The sequence below is a fragment of the Vulpes lagopus genome, chromosome 8 (assembly GCF_018345385.1).
Source record: "Vulpes lagopus strain Blue_001 chromosome 8, ASM1834538v1, whole genome shotgun sequence".
Classification (NCBI taxonomy): Eukaryota; Metazoa; Chordata; class Mammalia; order Carnivora; family Canidae; genus Vulpes; species Vulpes lagopus.
In genome coordinates this window covers 58,643,371-58,661,037 of record NC_054831.1, presented here as the reverse complement: position 1 = coordinate 58,661,037, position 17,667 = coordinate 58,643,371, and the positions used below count along the sequence as shown (strand labels likewise).

General features: G+C 36.2%; 1 protein-coding gene across 3 annotated transcripts in view; it reads left to right on the top strand.

The window, feature by feature from the left end:
- Positions 1 to 17,667, top strand: part of CUL2 (cullin 2) — a 101,806-nt gene that overhangs the window by 12,259 nt on the left and 71,880 nt on the right. For 2 of the 3 annotated variants that reach the window (XM_041766509.1, XM_041766508.1), the window contains exon 2: positions 10,311 to 10,451. In XM_041766509.1, coding sequence (XP_041622443.1) covers positions 10,333 to 10,451 — 119 coding nt within the window. In that variant the 5' untranslated portion in view covers positions 10,311 to 10,332. Of the gene's footprint in view, positions 1 to 6,341; positions 6,410 to 10,310; positions 10,452 to 17,667 lie in introns of all 3 variants that reach the window. The other variant, XM_041766510.1, reaches the window with a different exon arrangement.

The following is a 17,667-nucleotide window of genomic DNA, read 5'->3' as shown; positions in this document are numbered from 1 at the left end:
AATTTTAAAGAGTGTATGAAATAATCAAGATCTGCATTTTGGAAAGCTTACATTGGTTATGGTATGTGACATGTATCAAGGAGGTCAAAAGAGAATACAAGCAGGTCACTTAGAAAGCTGTGGCAATGGTCATGTAAGAGATGGTGGTTTGGATTAGGGTGATGTCAGTGGGAATGGGAAGAAGTGGATGAATTCAAGAAATGGTTAGAAGATAGAGTTGACAGGACTTATTGATTGGATTGATTTGTAGAGGAGAATAAGAGAAATCAAGAATGATAAATAAAATTTCTGGCTTGAGGAACTCCGTGGATGATGATACGATTTACTGAGATGTGGAATACTGCAGAAGGATGGACATCTTGAGTTTGAGGGGTCAGGTTTTTGGAAGTATAACTTACACATAGAAATTGTTTTTTGAATTTTGACAAATTTTTATGGTTGTGTAAGTACCACCACAATGTCACCCCAGAACTTTCCTATTGCTCTTTTGTAGTCTTTCCTGAGCCTCTGACAACCAGGGATCTGAAGTATGTACCTCTATTTTTTGCCTTTCCTAGAATGTAACATAAATTAAATCATACAATACGTACTCAAATGGGTCTCTTTTCACTTAGCTAATGCTTTTGAGAATAATCTGTTGTCCATATTGGCACCATATTTTGTTTTTTCATTCACCAGTTGATGGACATTTGGATTGTTTCTAGTTTGGGGCAGTTATAAATTAAGGTGCTCTAAAAATTTGTGCTTAGGGTTTTTTTTTTTTTTAATGTGTATCTTTATTTCTAATGTATAAATACTCAGGGGATTGCTGAGTCAAATGAAAGGTGTATATTTAAGAAAAACTGCCTAAGTCATTTAATTTTCAATTTTTATCTGCACAAATGAGAGTTTTTGTTGCTCCACATCCTCATTAGCATTTGATTGTCATTTTTTTTGACCCATTCCAATAGATGTGTAGTGCTATCTTGTTGAAGATTTAATATGCATTTCTCTAGTGACTAATGATGTTGAACATCTTTTATATACTTGTTTACTATCAGTATTTCTGAACTCTTTGGGTCTTTGGCTATTTTTAAATTGGATTGTGTGTTTTCTTATTACTGAGCTTTGAGGGTTCTTTACAGAGAGTTCTTTGAGAATTTTGGGTACTAATCCTGTGTGTATGTGTCCTATATTAGATCTATATCTAACAAACATTTTCTCCCAGGCTGCTGCTTTTCATTCATTTTTTTTTCTGTTGATGTATAATTGCCACATAACATACTAGTTTCGGGTTTATAACATAATGATTTCAGTATTTGTATATATTGCCAAATAGTTATCACAATATATATAGTTAACATCTATTACCATACATAGTAACAAAAATTTTTTCTTGTGATGAAAACTTTTAAGATTTACTCTCTTAGCAACTTTCAAATATGTAATATGGTTTTATTAACTGTGGTCATCATGCTGTACATCACATCCCCAGGGCTTATTTATTTTATAACTGGAAGATTGTACCCTTTGCCCATTTTGCTCACCCTTCACTCCCCACCTCTAGCAGCCACCAGTCTGTTCTCTGTTTATCTATGAGTTGTGTTGTTTTGTTCCATACAGATATTAGCATTATTTTTCTATTTTGTGGGAAAATGCTATTGGAATTTTGATAGGGATTGAATTGACTCCATAGATTGTGTTAGGTAGTATGGACATTTTAACATGGAATATCTTTAGCATAGAGTATCTCTTCATTTGTATTTTCAATTTTTCTTCAGTCAGTGTCTTATAATTTTAAGTGTACAGGTCTTCCACCTCTGTGGTTATTTATTCTTTGGTGTTCTTTTGATGCAATTGTAAATGGGATTGTTTTCTTAATTTTTGTTTCTGGTAGTTAATTCGTATATAGAAAACAACAGATTTTGTACACTGATTTTGTGTTCTACCACATTACTGAATTAGTTTGTTACTTCTCATAGTTTTTTGGTCGAACCTTTAGGGTTTTCGGTATATAATACTGTTATCTGCAAATAGTGACAGTTTTACTTCTTTTCTAATTTGGATGCTTTTTACTTGTTTTTCTTGTCTAATTGCTCTGGTTAGGATTTTCAGTAGTATGTTGAATAAACGTGGTGAGAGTTGGTATCCTTGTCTTAAAAAGCTTTCAGCTTTTCACTGTTGAATATGATGTTACCTATTGACTTGTAATATATGGCTTTTATTGTATTGGAGTATACTCCCTTTATACTCACTTTTTATCGTAAATGGATGTTCAATTTTGTCAAATGCTTTTTCTGCATTTAGACAATCATATGATTTTTATCCTTAATTTTGTTAGTGTGGCCTAACACATTGATTGTGTTGAAGATGTTGAACTGTCCTTGTATCTCTGGAATAAATACCACTTGATCTTGGTGTATGATTCTTAAAATGTATTGTTGAATTTGTTTTACTAGTATTTTGTTGAGGATTTCTGGATCTGTGTTCATCAGGGATATCAGCCTATAATTTTCTGTTCTTATGACATCCTTGTCTCATTTTGGTCTCAGGGTAATACTGGCCACGTAAAATGAGTTTGGAAGAGTTTGAGAACAATTGGTATTAATTATTTGAATGCTTAGTGGAATTTACCAGTGAAGGTGTTTGGTCCTGGACATTTGTTTGCTGGGAGGTTTTTGATTACTGATGCAACTTCACTAGTAGTAATCAGTTTGGTTTTTCCATTTTTTCATGATTCAGTTTTGGTAGGTTGTATGTTTCTAGGAATTTATCCATATTTTTATACATTGTCAAATTTGTTTGCATATTATTTATTCATAGTCCTTTCTTAGTGATCCTTTGTATTTCCATGGTATCCATTACAATGTTTTCCCTTTCATTTCTAATTTTGAGTTTTTTCTTATTGGTGAGTCTAGCTAAAGGTTTCATTGATCTTTTCTATTATCTTTTTAGTCTATATTTCACTTATTTCCACACTGATCTTTGCTCTTTCCTCCCTTCCACTAACTTTGGGCTTCTTTTGCACCTTTTTTCATATTTGCTTGAGGTGTGAAGCTAGTATTTAGAAGCTAGTATTTAGAGGTTTTTCTTGTTGCTTGGTGTTGGCATTTATTGCTACAGAATTCCATCTTAAAGTTGTTTTTACTCCAACAAGTTTTGATATGGTGTATTTTCATTTTAATTCCTTTTTTAATTTCTCTTTTGGTTTCTTCTTTAACTCTGTACAGTAGCGTGTTGTTAAATCTCCACATATTTGTGAATTTTCCAGTTTTCTTCACACAGTTGATTTCTAGTTTTATGCCATTGTGGTCAGAGATGATGCTTAATAGGATTTGTCTTCTTAAATTTATTAAGATTAATTTTTTCACCTAATATATGATCTGTGTTGGAGAATGGCCCATGTACGCCGGAAAAGAATGTGTTCTTTTGCTTTTGGATGGAATGTTTTACATATATCTGTTAATTCCATCTGCCGTAACATGTTTAAGGTTGATGTTTCCTTTTTTTTTTTTTTTTTTTAAGATTTTATTTATTCATGAGAGAGACAGAGAAAGAGACAGAGACATAGGCAGAGAGTGAAGCAGGCTCCATGCAGGGAGCCTGATGTGGGACTAGATCCCGGGTCTTCAGGATCACACCCTGGGCTGCAGGCGGCGCCAAACTGCTGCGCCACCGGGGCTGCCCAAGGTTGATGTTTCCTTATTGATTTTGTCTAATATAAGTTTAGCTTTCCCTGCTTTCTTTTTGTTTCCATTTGCATGGAGTATCTTCCATCCCTTCACCTTCACTCTGTATTTATCCTTACATCTGAAGTGAGTCTCTTGTAGGTAACATATAGATGGGTCTTGTTTTTATTTATTTATTTGTTTGTTTGTTTATTTACTTATTTATTTTTTGATGGGTCTTGTTCTAAAATCCATTTTGTCACTCTTTTTTTTAATTTTTTATTTATTTATGATAATCACAGAGAGAGAGAGGCAGAGACACAGGCAGAGGGAGAAGCAGGCTCCATGCACCAGGAGCCCGATGTGGGATTCGATCCCGGGACTCCAGGATCGTGCCCTGGGCCAAAGGCAGGCGCCAAACCGCTGTGCCACCCAGGGATCCCTCACTCTGTGTTTTGATTGGAGAGTTGTGTCCATTTACGTCTAAAGGAATTGATAGGGATGCCTTTACTGCCGTTTTGTTCATTCTCTCGCTGTTTTGTACTCCTCTTTGTTCCTTTCTTTCTTTGCTCTTTCCCTTTGTGGTTTGATGACTTTCTTTACTGGTATGCTTAAATTCCTTTTTCTATATCTTTGTATATCTTTTGTTTTGCTTTTGGTTAGCAGGAGACTTACATATAACAATTTATATTTGTAACTGTTTTACGTTGATAACAACTTAAGATTGAGTGTGTTCTAAAGTTCTACATTTTTACTCCCCACAAATTAAGTTTTTGAAGTCATGTTTTATTTTATTCTGTATATTGCTTAACTAATTATCATAGTTAGTTTTGCTGCTTCTTTTTAACCTTTATAATTAGCTGTATAAGCAGTAATCCACTACCTTTACTGTATGTTTATTATTTTCTTGTCAGCATTGTTCTAGGACCAGAAGTTATTAACTTTGATGAAGGCCAATTTTTAATCACTTTTTTCTTATAGGATTCAGGCTTTTTGTGTCATAACTAGGAAATATTTGCTTAATCTTTTGCTTGGTTCTTAAAGATTTTATTTATTTATTTATTCATGAGAGAGAGAGAGAGAGAGAGAGGCAGAGACACAGGCAGAGGGAGAAGCAGGCTCCATGCAGGGAGTCTGACATGGGACTGGGACTCGATCCCGGGTTTCCAGGATCACACCCTGGGCTGAAGGTGGTGCTAAATTGCTGAGCCACCTGGGCTGCCCTTTTGCTTGGTTTTTAATGTAATCTACCTAAATTATCCCCCAGTTCTCCACCAGAGCTGCTAACTCCTTGCATTGTCCAAACATACCATGTACTGGGGGAGTCCAGGCAAGAATATGGCCCACAGGCCAAATCCTTCCCTCTCCTTGTTTTTTTGTAAATAAAGTTTTATTGGAACACAAGCATGCTCATTCATTTACTTCTTGTCTGTGGCTGCTTTTGTGCTGCAGTGACAGAATTGAATTAGTTGTAACAGACAGAATGGCTCTCAAAGCCTAAAGTATTTATTCCTTTACAAGAAAAGTTTGTTGACACCTGAAAACAGTCTATTAGTTCTTCCTTTCCCATTTTCTTGGGGATAACTCCCCTGGATAGCTCTGTCTTCTGTGTCTTATCTCGACAGATTGTTTTTAAACCCTGCATACCTATTCTGAAAAATTCCTGTTACTGTTTTGTTAGATCCCTCTGTTTCTGGGATCCCAAGTCTTTGTTTCATTCTCTCCTGATGGAATATACCTTCTATTTTCCTGTGAAAAAAGGCTGCTTGGGAAGTTAGTTGATATCACTCTTGATAGAGAATTCTAGGTGGTTAGTCATTTTCCCTGAAAATTTTGAAGGCATAGCTTTTATATTACCTTTCAGCTTCCAGTGTAAATATACATAAAAAAGAAAGACTTTCCAACTTAGGGTTTGCTGTAACCTGTTTTTCTTTTCTGAAAACTTTGGAATCTTTTCTTTATCCTCAGTGTTTTAATATGTCAAAAAGAGGTGCCTGCTATTTATTTTTAAAATCAAATATTCTGGGTATTGTGTAGACTTTTTAATTTGAAAACTCATGTTCTTCAGTTGTAGGGCATTTTTTTTTTTTTTTATAATTACCTCTTCTTCTGATTTTCTTAGGATGCATATTGTTTGCATATTGGATCTCTTAGATTAATATCTTTTTCTTTTTTAAGTTTTCTTATTTCTTTTATGTACTTCCGCCATCCCATGTTTATGAAACTATTAATGATGATGAAGAGAAGGATTTTTACCCTTTTCCTTTGGAAAATTGTAAATGTATACAAAAAAATGAATAGTATAATAAACCCACATGTACTTGTCACTCATCCTACACAATTACTATTTCATAAACAAGCTATTAATTTTGAAGCATATCTCAGCATTTTATTACATTCATAAATATTTTGGAATATAACCCTAATAGATAAGGATTCTCATTTAAAAAAAAAACGCTCATTTTGTAATTATCATTTTAAAAAGTATAAAAATTACTTATTTAAGGTCATCAAAAATCCCAACATTGTTCAAGGTTCCAGGGTTATCATAACTTAATATAGAAGACCTTAAATCTTGCATCCGAACAAGGTCATATTGTAATTGATTAATGTGCTTTTAGTCTATCTTAAATTCCCCCTGTATGTCTCTCTCTCTGTCTCTCTTTTTCTTTTCTCTCTTACATGCGTGCATAGTTTATTGAGGAAATCTGATTATCCAGTAGTTTTCTACAGTCTGGATTTTGCTGACTTGCAGGTTGAAGGTTAGTAATGCTTGAATATATAACATGTATAGTATAGAAGGCACTCAGATGACCTTTTTTTGAGCAACTTCGTTCACTTAGTGTGTTTTTGAGATTTATCCATTTTGTAACATCTATCAGTACTTCATTCTCTTATATTGCGGAATAATAATTCATTGTGTGGATATATACTGCATTTTATTCATCCATTTATCTGTTGATAGACACTTGAGTTAATTTCTGCTTTTTGGCCTTTATGAATAATGTTGCTATGAACATTTGTGTTCAAGTTTTTGTGTGGCCATGTTTTCTCTTGGGTGTATATGTAGGAGTGGAATTTCTTATATGAAAACTCTATGTAAATTACTTTTGTAATTATTTAATGTACTATTGATAATTGTACATATTTAGAAATGGTCCTCTGAGAAAAATCTAGTCTATAAGTTGTTTTCAGATGTAATGAAAATTTTATAGATATTACACTTAATATTGATGTAATGTTATTTGGAAATGTAGTGACTCGAATTTTTTTGGTAACTTTATTTGTTTATTTTAAAGATTTTATTTATTTGTTCATGAGAGACACAAAGAAAAAGAAAGGCAGAGACATAGGCAGAGGGAGAAGCAGGCTCCATGCAGGAAGCCCAATATGGGACTCCATCCCAGGACTCCAGGATCACGCCCTGAGGGCAGATGCTTAACTGCTGAGCCAACCTGGCATCCCTGTATTTTTGTATTTAGAGCCTGTGATTTGTTTTTAGGGTTCATAACACTCAGTACCTGTATACTGCCTAAGTGTTAAAAACTCTAACATTACCTGAGTGGGAACTCAGAAAAAGCTAAGGTAGTAATGTGGTAACTTTGAGGATACTAAGTGGGACATAATCCAAGTGAGGATAGATAAGGTCTTGGCAGGATGTCAGACATAGGACCATAATGTGGTCCCTAATAAAACCACAGGGATGAAGAAGACTCATTTATTTTTATGAGTTATCGAACAGCTTGGGAAATGTAGTTCTGTTTATTTGTTCTGTATCATTCTTACATAAATTCCTCATGAGTAAATTACTATGTAAACAATTTAAATAAGATGAGAGAACTTAAATTTTTTAGTTATATGAGCTTTATATTATGCAAACAGAATTTAGGAGACAATATCAGCATACTTTCAGATATTGTTTCATTAATTTCTCTTATGTTTCATTAGGCTACTATTTTTCTCACCTTCCATATTTTCTATCCATCTGAAAATGGGTTATCACTGCACATATACCCACTCTACCTTAAACCTGTTGGTCTCAGCAAAGAAGTCGGTGTCACTGTGACTCTGTCAAAACTTGAATAAAGCTAAAAGGCAATCTATGTAGCCATTAAAATAATTTACAAGCAGTAGACGTAATACCATTTTTATAAGGGCAGAATACTATTGTGAAGGAAGCATTGACAACTTTTTGGTATATAGTTACAAAATAAGCCTTATCCTCAAGAAACACTCAGATAATTACAGTTCAGGTTGGCTAATGCTCTAATAGTGGTAAGTATAGAATTTTCATGTGCTGTATAAAATAGGGCACCTCACCTGGTTTAAGTAGGCCCTGGAAAGTTTTTTAAAAACAGATATACTAGACTAAGGCTATAATATCAGTAGGAGTTGATAAATGGGTAGAAAGAGGGAGGAAGAGAAAGAAGAATTTTAGATAGAGAAAACAAAAAAGAGTAAAGACTGGGTATATGAATCACCCTGTTGAATTCAATGACCTCTGAGCAGAGAAAAAGTTACTGGATTAAGATGTGAAGGGTGGGAGTCCCATGAGAAGAGGAAGCTGGAGAGGTGCATTAGTATAAGGTCAAATCATAGAAGCTCAGGATGCCGTGTTGTCAGTGAGCTTAAACTTCCTGCTCTCTGTAGTGGGAAGTATCAAACGCTTGAGGTACAAGAGTAACATGGTCGATTTTTTGGTTTAAGTAGGTTATTTTTGCCTTTGAGTGCCAGTTGTGAGATTTTAACCTCGAAGGTCACGAATTTTTTTTATTGACTAATGTATCTTTGGAGGCTAGAATGGTGCCTGGCAAGTGTTTAATATTCACCAAAGATACTAGTAAGGCAGTATAGTTGCATATAGCAATTAAGAACATGGAATCCAGCACAGGTTGGAATTCTTCTGATGCCACCGTTAAACAGTACTGTGACCTTAAACAGGTTCCTTAATCATCCTAGGACTCAGTTTTCTTATATGGAAAACGGAGAGAGTAGTTGGATCCACCTAATCAGATAGTTCTGAGAATTAAATAAGTTTATATAAAGCACTTAGAATAATCCAAGAATGCTTGGATTATAGTGAGTACTATATGAATATTATAGAAATGGATGAACTTAAGAAATACTCAGGAACACAGTTGGATAGGATGTGGTAAATAAGGAAAAGGAGTTAAGGTTAATTCCGTGATGTAGAGTTAGAGCTTTAGGTTCTCCCTCCTTCTGTTTGTCCCCTTCCCACATTCCTAACACAGAGACACATGCACAGACACACTCACTCTCACAGATTACTGCTCATCCATTCTAGTTAATACTGGAAGTTTAAATAAAGCCCAGTGGTTAGTCTCTAGTATATTGAGGAAAGACTGTTGATTCAGTGTGCCACGTGCCCTTGGATTTTGTTTGGCTTCTCTCTGATTCCTTTTCTTTTCTTTCTTTTCCTTGGACTCCCTGAGTTCTTTTTTGCTCAGGACAGAAATGTTGGAAGGGCATAGGGCCACCTCCAGTTCGTGGCTGAGAGTGTATACCCACTTTCCTCCTCTTGTCTCCTTTTTTACTGTATGCATCTTCGCCTTCTCCCCATTGTTTTCGTACAGTCTTCTGTTTTCTACATAGTAGGAGACAAGAGATGGAATTTCCTCCTTATTTGGCCTTGCCTACAGGCTAGCTTGGGGTTCACAGTTCCAGTAATTATAGAAAACTTTGGGGAGGATATTAAAACACCTGTCAGAAAAGTATTCCCTTCTGCAATTAAATTTTTTTTTTTTAGTCTTTTGCAATTAAATTTAACTTTAAAAGAGTTCTCTTTTAATTCTGTTTTTCTGATATGATATAGAGAAGCATTTGGAATCTAGCACTTAAGCCAAGTTTCTCTACCCTAAGGACCCTTTGTTTCAGAAACCAGCGAACTTCTAGAATATAGCTTGTCTGCTAGGCAAACTTTTAGCTCTCTTCTAGGCTGGTCAAGGTCACCAGAACCAGAGGTTTCATCCTAGAGCCGTACTTTCATTAAGGGAAGTGGGACTGGATACTCAGAATCTAAGATCTAAGAGAGCCTAAGCTCTCTGCTGCAACCCTGATTATCTTTGGAATCTATAAATTTATTATCTTTAAGTTCATGTGGATTTTGCATTCTACAACTCCTTTGTTTTGATAGAAATGTAAATTTTTTCTTAATTGTTTACCTAAACTAATGTGGGAAGATAAACCTTTTCATTTTCTTGTGTCTTCTCATATTCCCCCATATGCTAGCTACCTCATTCCCCAGTTTAAGGAGTATGTACAGATTTGGAGCCCAAACCTTTTTATTAAATATCTCTCGCATGTTTCTTATGATGGGAGTTGGCTTTTTGGCTAATGGGTTCCCAGCATTTTTCCTTCAGCACATTAAGTGAGGCTTCTAAATCATGGGAACAATGCCCTTGATCTATAAGTAATTTGTAGTAAAAGCTTTCCACTTCCTAGAGTTTGTAATGAATGTAAATATGTAATTCCTTGTCTGGATAGTTATGAAAAGATAGTGGCCAGTATTTATTGTGTTTTTACTATGTGCCAGGTTCTGTTCACCCCTTTTGTCTGTCATGCTGTTGCATTATATGTTGCTTTAAAAACAAGTAACTTGTTTGTAGAATTCATGCTAACATTATTATTGTTTTTAATCAACAGATTTCAACACTAAACTTGCACAATGTCTTTGAAACCAAGAGTAGTAGATTTTGATGAGACATGGAACAAACTTTTAACGACAATCAAAGCTGTTGTCATGTTGGAATACGTCGAAAGAGCAACATGGAATGATCGCTTCTCGTATCCTTTCTGTGGCATTGATAAATGTTCTTGTATTGAAAGTGATACTGTATCAATGACTGTATTACCAAACATTGGCAAATGTTCTAACATTGATAAACTTGTTGGAAAGTGAGAACAGGTTTATATCTATATAAATAGAAGAGAATTCCAGTGTGACTACTTTCACATACATTGTTTACATTTCCAAGTTTATCACCTATATATGTCAGTCAACAGTCTGAGAACCTTTCATGTAAAAAATTCTCATGTATATGTCAGGTACTACTGGAGGCTTTGGGAATATAGTTGTAAATAAAACTAACTTTGCCTTCATTCTGCTAAAGGGAAACAGACAAACAGGTTTTAAAAAAAATCTAATGCCAGTGCTTCTACTAACAAGTAGTGATAAACTCTGTGGGGAAAAATAAAGCAGGTAAGGGCATGGAGAATGGTTGGAGTATGTTATGTATGCAGCTCTTTTAGATGGGATGGTCATGTAAGGCCTTTCTGAGGAAGATGGTGATATTTGAACAGAGACTGGGCCAAAGCAAGGGAGCAAGTCATACAGATATCTGGGGGAAGAATGTTCTAGGTAGAGAGTGAATGGCAAGTTTAATGACTTGGCGGCTAGAAATACGTTTTTTGTTTTGTTTTGTTTTTGTTTTTAAGATTTTATTTATTTATTCATGAGAGACCCAGAGAGAGAGGCAGAGATACACACAGGCAGAGAGAGAAGCAGGCTCCATGCAGGGAGTCTGGTGTGGGACTCGATCCCCAGGATTACGCCCTGGCCCAAAGGCAGATGCTCAACTGCTGAGCCACCCAGGTGTCCCTAGAAATACATTTTTTCACTGAGTTGTCTATATTTTGAAATAGCAATTTTATATGAAAATACAAATTTGTGGTTTTTCTAGAACCATCTGAACCCCAGTGTCCTGCATTCCTACATGGCAGCAATATAATATATATATGTATATTATATATATTACTTATATGTAAAAAACACTGTGCAACCCCAGCATTCAGGGTATAAACTCTGGCACCAAGAATAAAACCACCAAAATACTAAAATACTTCAGTTCTTAGTATTTGGGAAATTACAGAGGTCTCTAGGAACCACTGGCCACAGGTACCTGGGGCAAAGCCGTAGATGGCAGTTTCACCAACTCTATCCATTGTCTGCCAGGGACTAAGGCTGGGTGGACATGGACAATGTAGGTACGTTGGAACATATTTACTGGCTGACTTCTGAACTGCCTCAGTCTTACCACAGGAAATACCACACATGTCCTATCTCAGGGTAAAGGAAGGGGGCGGGTAGGGTTGAGGCCTGGGTGTCTCTGGGTGCAGATGGCACGGCAATGCCCCAGGGCCTTGCCGTAAGCCTTGAGGATGGGTGGATACTGTAGGAACCAGAGATTCTTTCTCCAGAAAGGGAAATTGAGATGAGAAGGTATTAACCAAAATGTGTATGGAGATACAGTTTTCCCGAACACTGTGCTGCCCTCTAGCAGTCTTCTGGGTGTAAAGAATCACTTCCCTCATTGTGTGGGCATATGCTCTGTAGAAAAGCTTGGATTTTATAACACTGACTCAACTTGTTCCCAATGCCTAATTCAATTCTTATATTAAGGTGAATGTTGATGCAAGGACAGTGAAGTTCTTTTAGATCAGCAGCAAACCATCTCATTCATTAAAATTGCAGTTGTTAAGAAACATGTTAGGTGACCTATGTCCTAGGTACTAAAGATAAATAACATGATGGTTATGTTTCTGGAATCCTTCATAGGTTTGTTTTATATTTTTTATATTATTTGGACCCTCAGAGAAGCCTATCAGATTGATGGGGCAGATATAATTGTCTTTATTTAAATAAAGAGGAGGAAATGGATATTCAGAGATCATGCTGGTAGTAATCGAAGGAGCACAGACTTGACTATGATTTTTCTAACATCTAACTTCCTATACTTGGCAGTGTATCTAGAGGATAATTTTTAAAAATTATTTATTTATTTGTTTATTTATTTATTTATTTATTTATTTATTTATTTATTCATGAGAGACACAGAGAGGGAGAGGCAGAGACACAGGCAGAGGGAGAAGCAGAGTCCATGCGGGATCCTGATGTAGGACTCGATCCTGGGACTCCAGGTTCATGCCCTGTGCCGAAGGCAGGTGCTAAACCGCTGAGCCACCCAGGAGTCCCCTCTAGAGGATAATTAATATGGATTCTGCCTTTGAAGAGCTTACTGTTAAAATAGCCTAATTTTTAATGGAACATCGTGGATTGTTTTTGCATAGGAATCTTTTATTGTGTAGGAATCTTAATAAAATGGAAGAAGTATTAAAGGCTACTGGGTGTTAATGAGGTTTTGCTAGACAAGTACATAGGTAGTTTTAAAGCTATTTCAACTAAAATATGAACAGAAAAAGAAGGAGGTGGTCGTAGAAATACCTGACTTCCCTGGAAGGTGTTGCTTCAGTCACTGTTACTTTTTTTTTTTTTTTAAAGATTTCATTTATTTATTCATGAGAAACAGAGAGACAGAGAGGCAGAGACACAGGCAGAGGGAGAAGCAGGCTCCATGCAGGGAGCCCGACATGGGACTCGATCCCGGGTCTCCAGGATCAGGCCTTGGGCCGAAGGAGGCGCTAAACCGCTGAGCCACCTGGGACTGCCCCAGTCACTGTTACTTCTAAGATGTTTGTTGTTTACTTCATCTAAGATGGTCCATGTTCATGGACCTGTTCATGAATTTTCTTCTCCTCCCTTTAAAATAAAGAATATCTGTAAAAACAAAATTAAGAATGGAATTTCTTACTTTAAATTTTATTTTGGAAAATGAAGGACTGTGTTACTAATTGTTCTGAAGTAAAATCCTTTTCCCTATATTATTTTGCCCAAGAATATGAAGTTGACTTCTGACCCCCAGATATCTTAGGTGGAGATTTCAGAGGCTATAAAACTTTAATCTTTTGGAAATGAAAAACCTCCCCCAAATTGTGTATCACCATATATGATATTAATTGATCTTTTATAAAGCATTTTTTTGGAGTGTGTGAAATGTAATGTGGTTGACCCTTGAACAGCACAGGTTTGAACTTCTTGTATTCACTTAATATGTGTTTTTTGGGGAGGAGGATGATCTATTTTAGAGATTTAGTGAGAGAGCTGGGAAGGGGAGGAACAGAGGCAGAGGAAAGTAGAGAGAATCTCCAGCAGACTCCCCACTAAGTGTGGAGCCTGACATAGGGCTCAGTCTCAGGACCCATGAGATCATGACCTGAGCTGAAATGAAGAGCCAGAGCCACCCAGATGCTTCCCCCCTTTTTAAATAAATAAATACCATACTATAAATGTATTTTCTCATCTTGAAAATTTTAATAAGATTGTCTTTTCTCTCTCTTACTTTGTTGTAAATGCAGTATCTAATACATATATGTTAATCAACTCTGTTTCAGATAAGGTAAAGTCAGCAGTAGGCTATTAGTAGTTCAGATGTGGAAGAGTCCAAAGTTATAGTGGATTTTCTTCTGTTGGGGGTTTGGCACCCCTCACTCCTGCGTTGTTCAAGGGTTAATGGATACTTAGGTGGAAAAGTTCATAAGATGTACATGTGAGATTGGACAAATAATTATGAAGCAGACACCTGCATAATCACTTCACAGGTGGAGAACTAGAACACAGCCTGGATCCACCAGCCCTCCCCACGTGACATATCCGTCTCAGTTCACAAGCCCCTCCTTTACATTGGAGGAACTACTATTGTGACCTTTGCACCTACTGTTTCCATATAACTGCTTATGTATACAGCCCTAACAATCACTGGTTCTGTGTTTGGGGCTTTATATAAGTAGAATCATGCTGTGTATATATTTCTGTGTCATAATTTTTTTCAACATCATGTATGTGATTAATTTGTTACCAGTGACATTGTAAAATATGTATTACTAGCCCCATTTTACAGTTGAGAATGACATAGCTTACTGATGGGATAAGATGACTTACTGATATTGTAGGATAGAATGCTGAAATAAATTGTCAAGTCTCCCTATACTCTGGTAGTGGGCATTAGGGAAGCTTGGTCTCTCAGTTGAAATGTTTAACATCTAGAAGTACAGAATTTTTGGAACCCTTGTCCACAACATTTTTTATTAAATACAAACTCCATAAGGGCAGGGATTTTCTTACCCATTTTGTTCATTGCTATATTCCCAGTATCTGGTATGTGTCGATATTTAGCAAATATTTAGTGACTGAATAGCTACTGTCAACTAAATGTCGTTGAGCATACTGTACATATGAAATAAATAACATTAATATTTAGCTAGTTCTCTTATTGTGTTGATAAGCAAGGTTCTTAACACTCATCCTTCATAAATGTACGGCATCCAAATACAATGGCAAGGCATTCTGGTTGATAGGTACTGTAAGTAAAAGACATCAGTTTTTTTATGCATAACAAATTACCACGGATTTAGTGACTTAAATATCCTTTTATTATCTCACAGTTCTTTGGATGAGAGGTCTGTGGTGTGACTGGGTTCTCTGCTCAGGTTCTTCAAAGCTCATTGCTTTTACTTGGGAGGATTCAATTCATTGCAGTCACAGGTCTGAAATCTCCATTTACTTGCTGTCTGTTGGCCGTGAACTGCTCTCCGAGACTTTTTGTCACACCTCAGTTTTTGCCTAGGACTCTGTTCCATTTTCAGTGCCAGCAGTGGCATGGCCAGTCTCTTCTGCGCTGTGTCAGACTTCCTCTTCTGCAATTAGCCACAGAGGGCTAAGAGCAGATGGGGATCTGCTTTTAAGAGGCCCATTTGATTGGATTAGGCCCACCTGGAAAGTCCAGGATACTCTATTGGGGTCAGCTGATTAGTAATCATAATTCTGATTCTTGCTCTGAATCCCTTTTGCCGTGTAAAGTCACATTCCTAGGCATTAGGGTGGAAAATCTTAAGAGGCTCATTTTTAGAATTCTGCCTGACACAAGTAATAATACTTCCTAACAAAAGCTTAGGGTGGCTTGGGATTTACCCTTTACTGAGGATGTCCATCAAGTGCTTTCCTATAGTAAGGCTATATGTTGGTCTAGATTTACTGTTGTTTTTTCTGGGTTGGAGTTCGTTGGCTGGTTTGATTTACTTTTATTCATGGTTTTTCTGCCTTTGGTAGCTATTAGGACAGTTGCCAAGTCCTGCAGTCTAATATTGAAGCTCTCCTACTTAAGGGCAAGTTAGATTCTAAATGGTTTTTTGTAAGACCAGAGTGATTGGGGGGAAATCTAGTTTACCTTTCATGAATGTATTTCTCCCAGATAGGAAAACCAGATTTTAAAACCAGGCATAACCATTGTCCTCACTTCTACTATATTTTTTGTCAGGCATCTTTTCAAACATAGACCAGTTTTTACTACATTGAAAAATACTGAAGTAGGTAATCGGCATCCCTGACGATCCTCACTGATTTTAGGAGAACTTCTTACTAACCTTGGTACCTGTACTTATTAGTAGCCCATCATTCTTTCTTAGATTGTACGGATTGGAAAAGGTTTTAACTGTAGTTTTCTTTGCTTGATGCATCAGTAACATTTTCACTCTATTCCAAATTAAATCAGGCAAATACTCAATTATTGTCATTCTGTAGCTATCGACTTTAAAGTTTTTCCATTTAACAAATAATTTTATATCCTTGCTAGTTGATGATTTCATAGATATTGCATCTTTTACATGTTGTGTGTTTATTCTTTCTCTTCAGAAATGTCAATAAAGATCTTTATTTTTTATCGTTGATACTTTGTTGGGTCATTGTACCATTTTCAAGTTTAAGATAACCTTTCCTGTTTGTTTGTTTTTTGTTCTTTTTTTTACTTATCAGCACTGTTTAAAATTTGTTTCCTGCTTATGTTATATATGTAACTTAAAAGCACATCCATACAAATCTCCTATAAGCTGTACCTTCCTCATGAGAACCCATAAACATACAATGTGTACTTCTTTTCCCATGGCTTGGTTTTCTGTCTTTGCTTCTTTTTTTAACTTTTTCTCAGTTTGTCTTAAGGATTTTACTTTTAGGTAATCTCTACACCCAGCATGGGGCTTGATCGCACAACCTTGAGATCAAGAGTCTCGTACTCCACCAACCGAGCCAGCCAGGTGCCCCTCTTTTTCTCTTCTAATGAGAGTCATATGCAGTGGCCCTCAGCTGGGTCAGAACACACCGGATAGGGGCCTGGGATAAGGGCCTAGGATGGTGGAGGGGAAGGTGAGAGCCCAGACAGAAGACTAGAGAGCAAAAGTGGAGAAAGAGGGGGACAAGAAAGGAAGATGGATCCTGCAGCCCAGCGTCAGGATCCCCCAAATAATAATAATAATAATAATAATAATAATAATAATAATAATAATAATAATACTGTGTTACTCTTCCTTTCCAAGTGGGGAATTTTCTTTCTTAGAAAATGGTTGCTGGTGTGTGTCTTGTTGCTGTGGATCATCTTTATTTTCATCCCCATTGTAGAACTCATTGTTCTAGACCCACTACATGATAAAATTAATAGTGTTATAATTCAGAATTAAACATAAGCATAGGTAGCATCTTTAGTAGAGAAAATGAACCAAAATAAGTGATTTTGCTGCTGGCCAGCACTGTCTTTTGGTTGTGACAGTTCAGAACTTTTGCTCTGGAATAGCTTTGTTTTTTGACTGTGAGAATTTGTAAGTGGAAAAGTCATAATAGAGGAATTTTCATATCCTGGCTCCCTGAAGAGTAACTTAAGAGGAAAAGTTGACTTTGGAGAAGAGAGTGTTTAAATCTAAAACTGGCCTTCTCCAGTTATTCCCCCCCCCCTTTTTTTTTTAAATGCCTTGTCTATAACTAAATCATAATTGAATGGTAGAGGGTTGGGTGCTCTTCCTAAGGCCTAAATATTTCCAGGATGGTTAGATATTTGAATAGGTTAGAGAAAAATAATATATTTAGGAGTATCTTTTAGACAGTTAAGTGACATTATACAGTGATTAACTGAGACCCCAAACTATGACAAGTTAAAAAATTAAAAGATTTATTAAGGTAGACTCCATTAAAAAGAAACACACGAGTACGTCTCACTGAGGATGTCAAACAGTATATAAATCCTGTATAAGGATTGCAATGGGAAAATCTTCCTATATTCTCTGCCCTGCACAGATCCTTTTTCCCTAAGGGGAAAGATGGTAAATCCTGTGGTATGAGAGT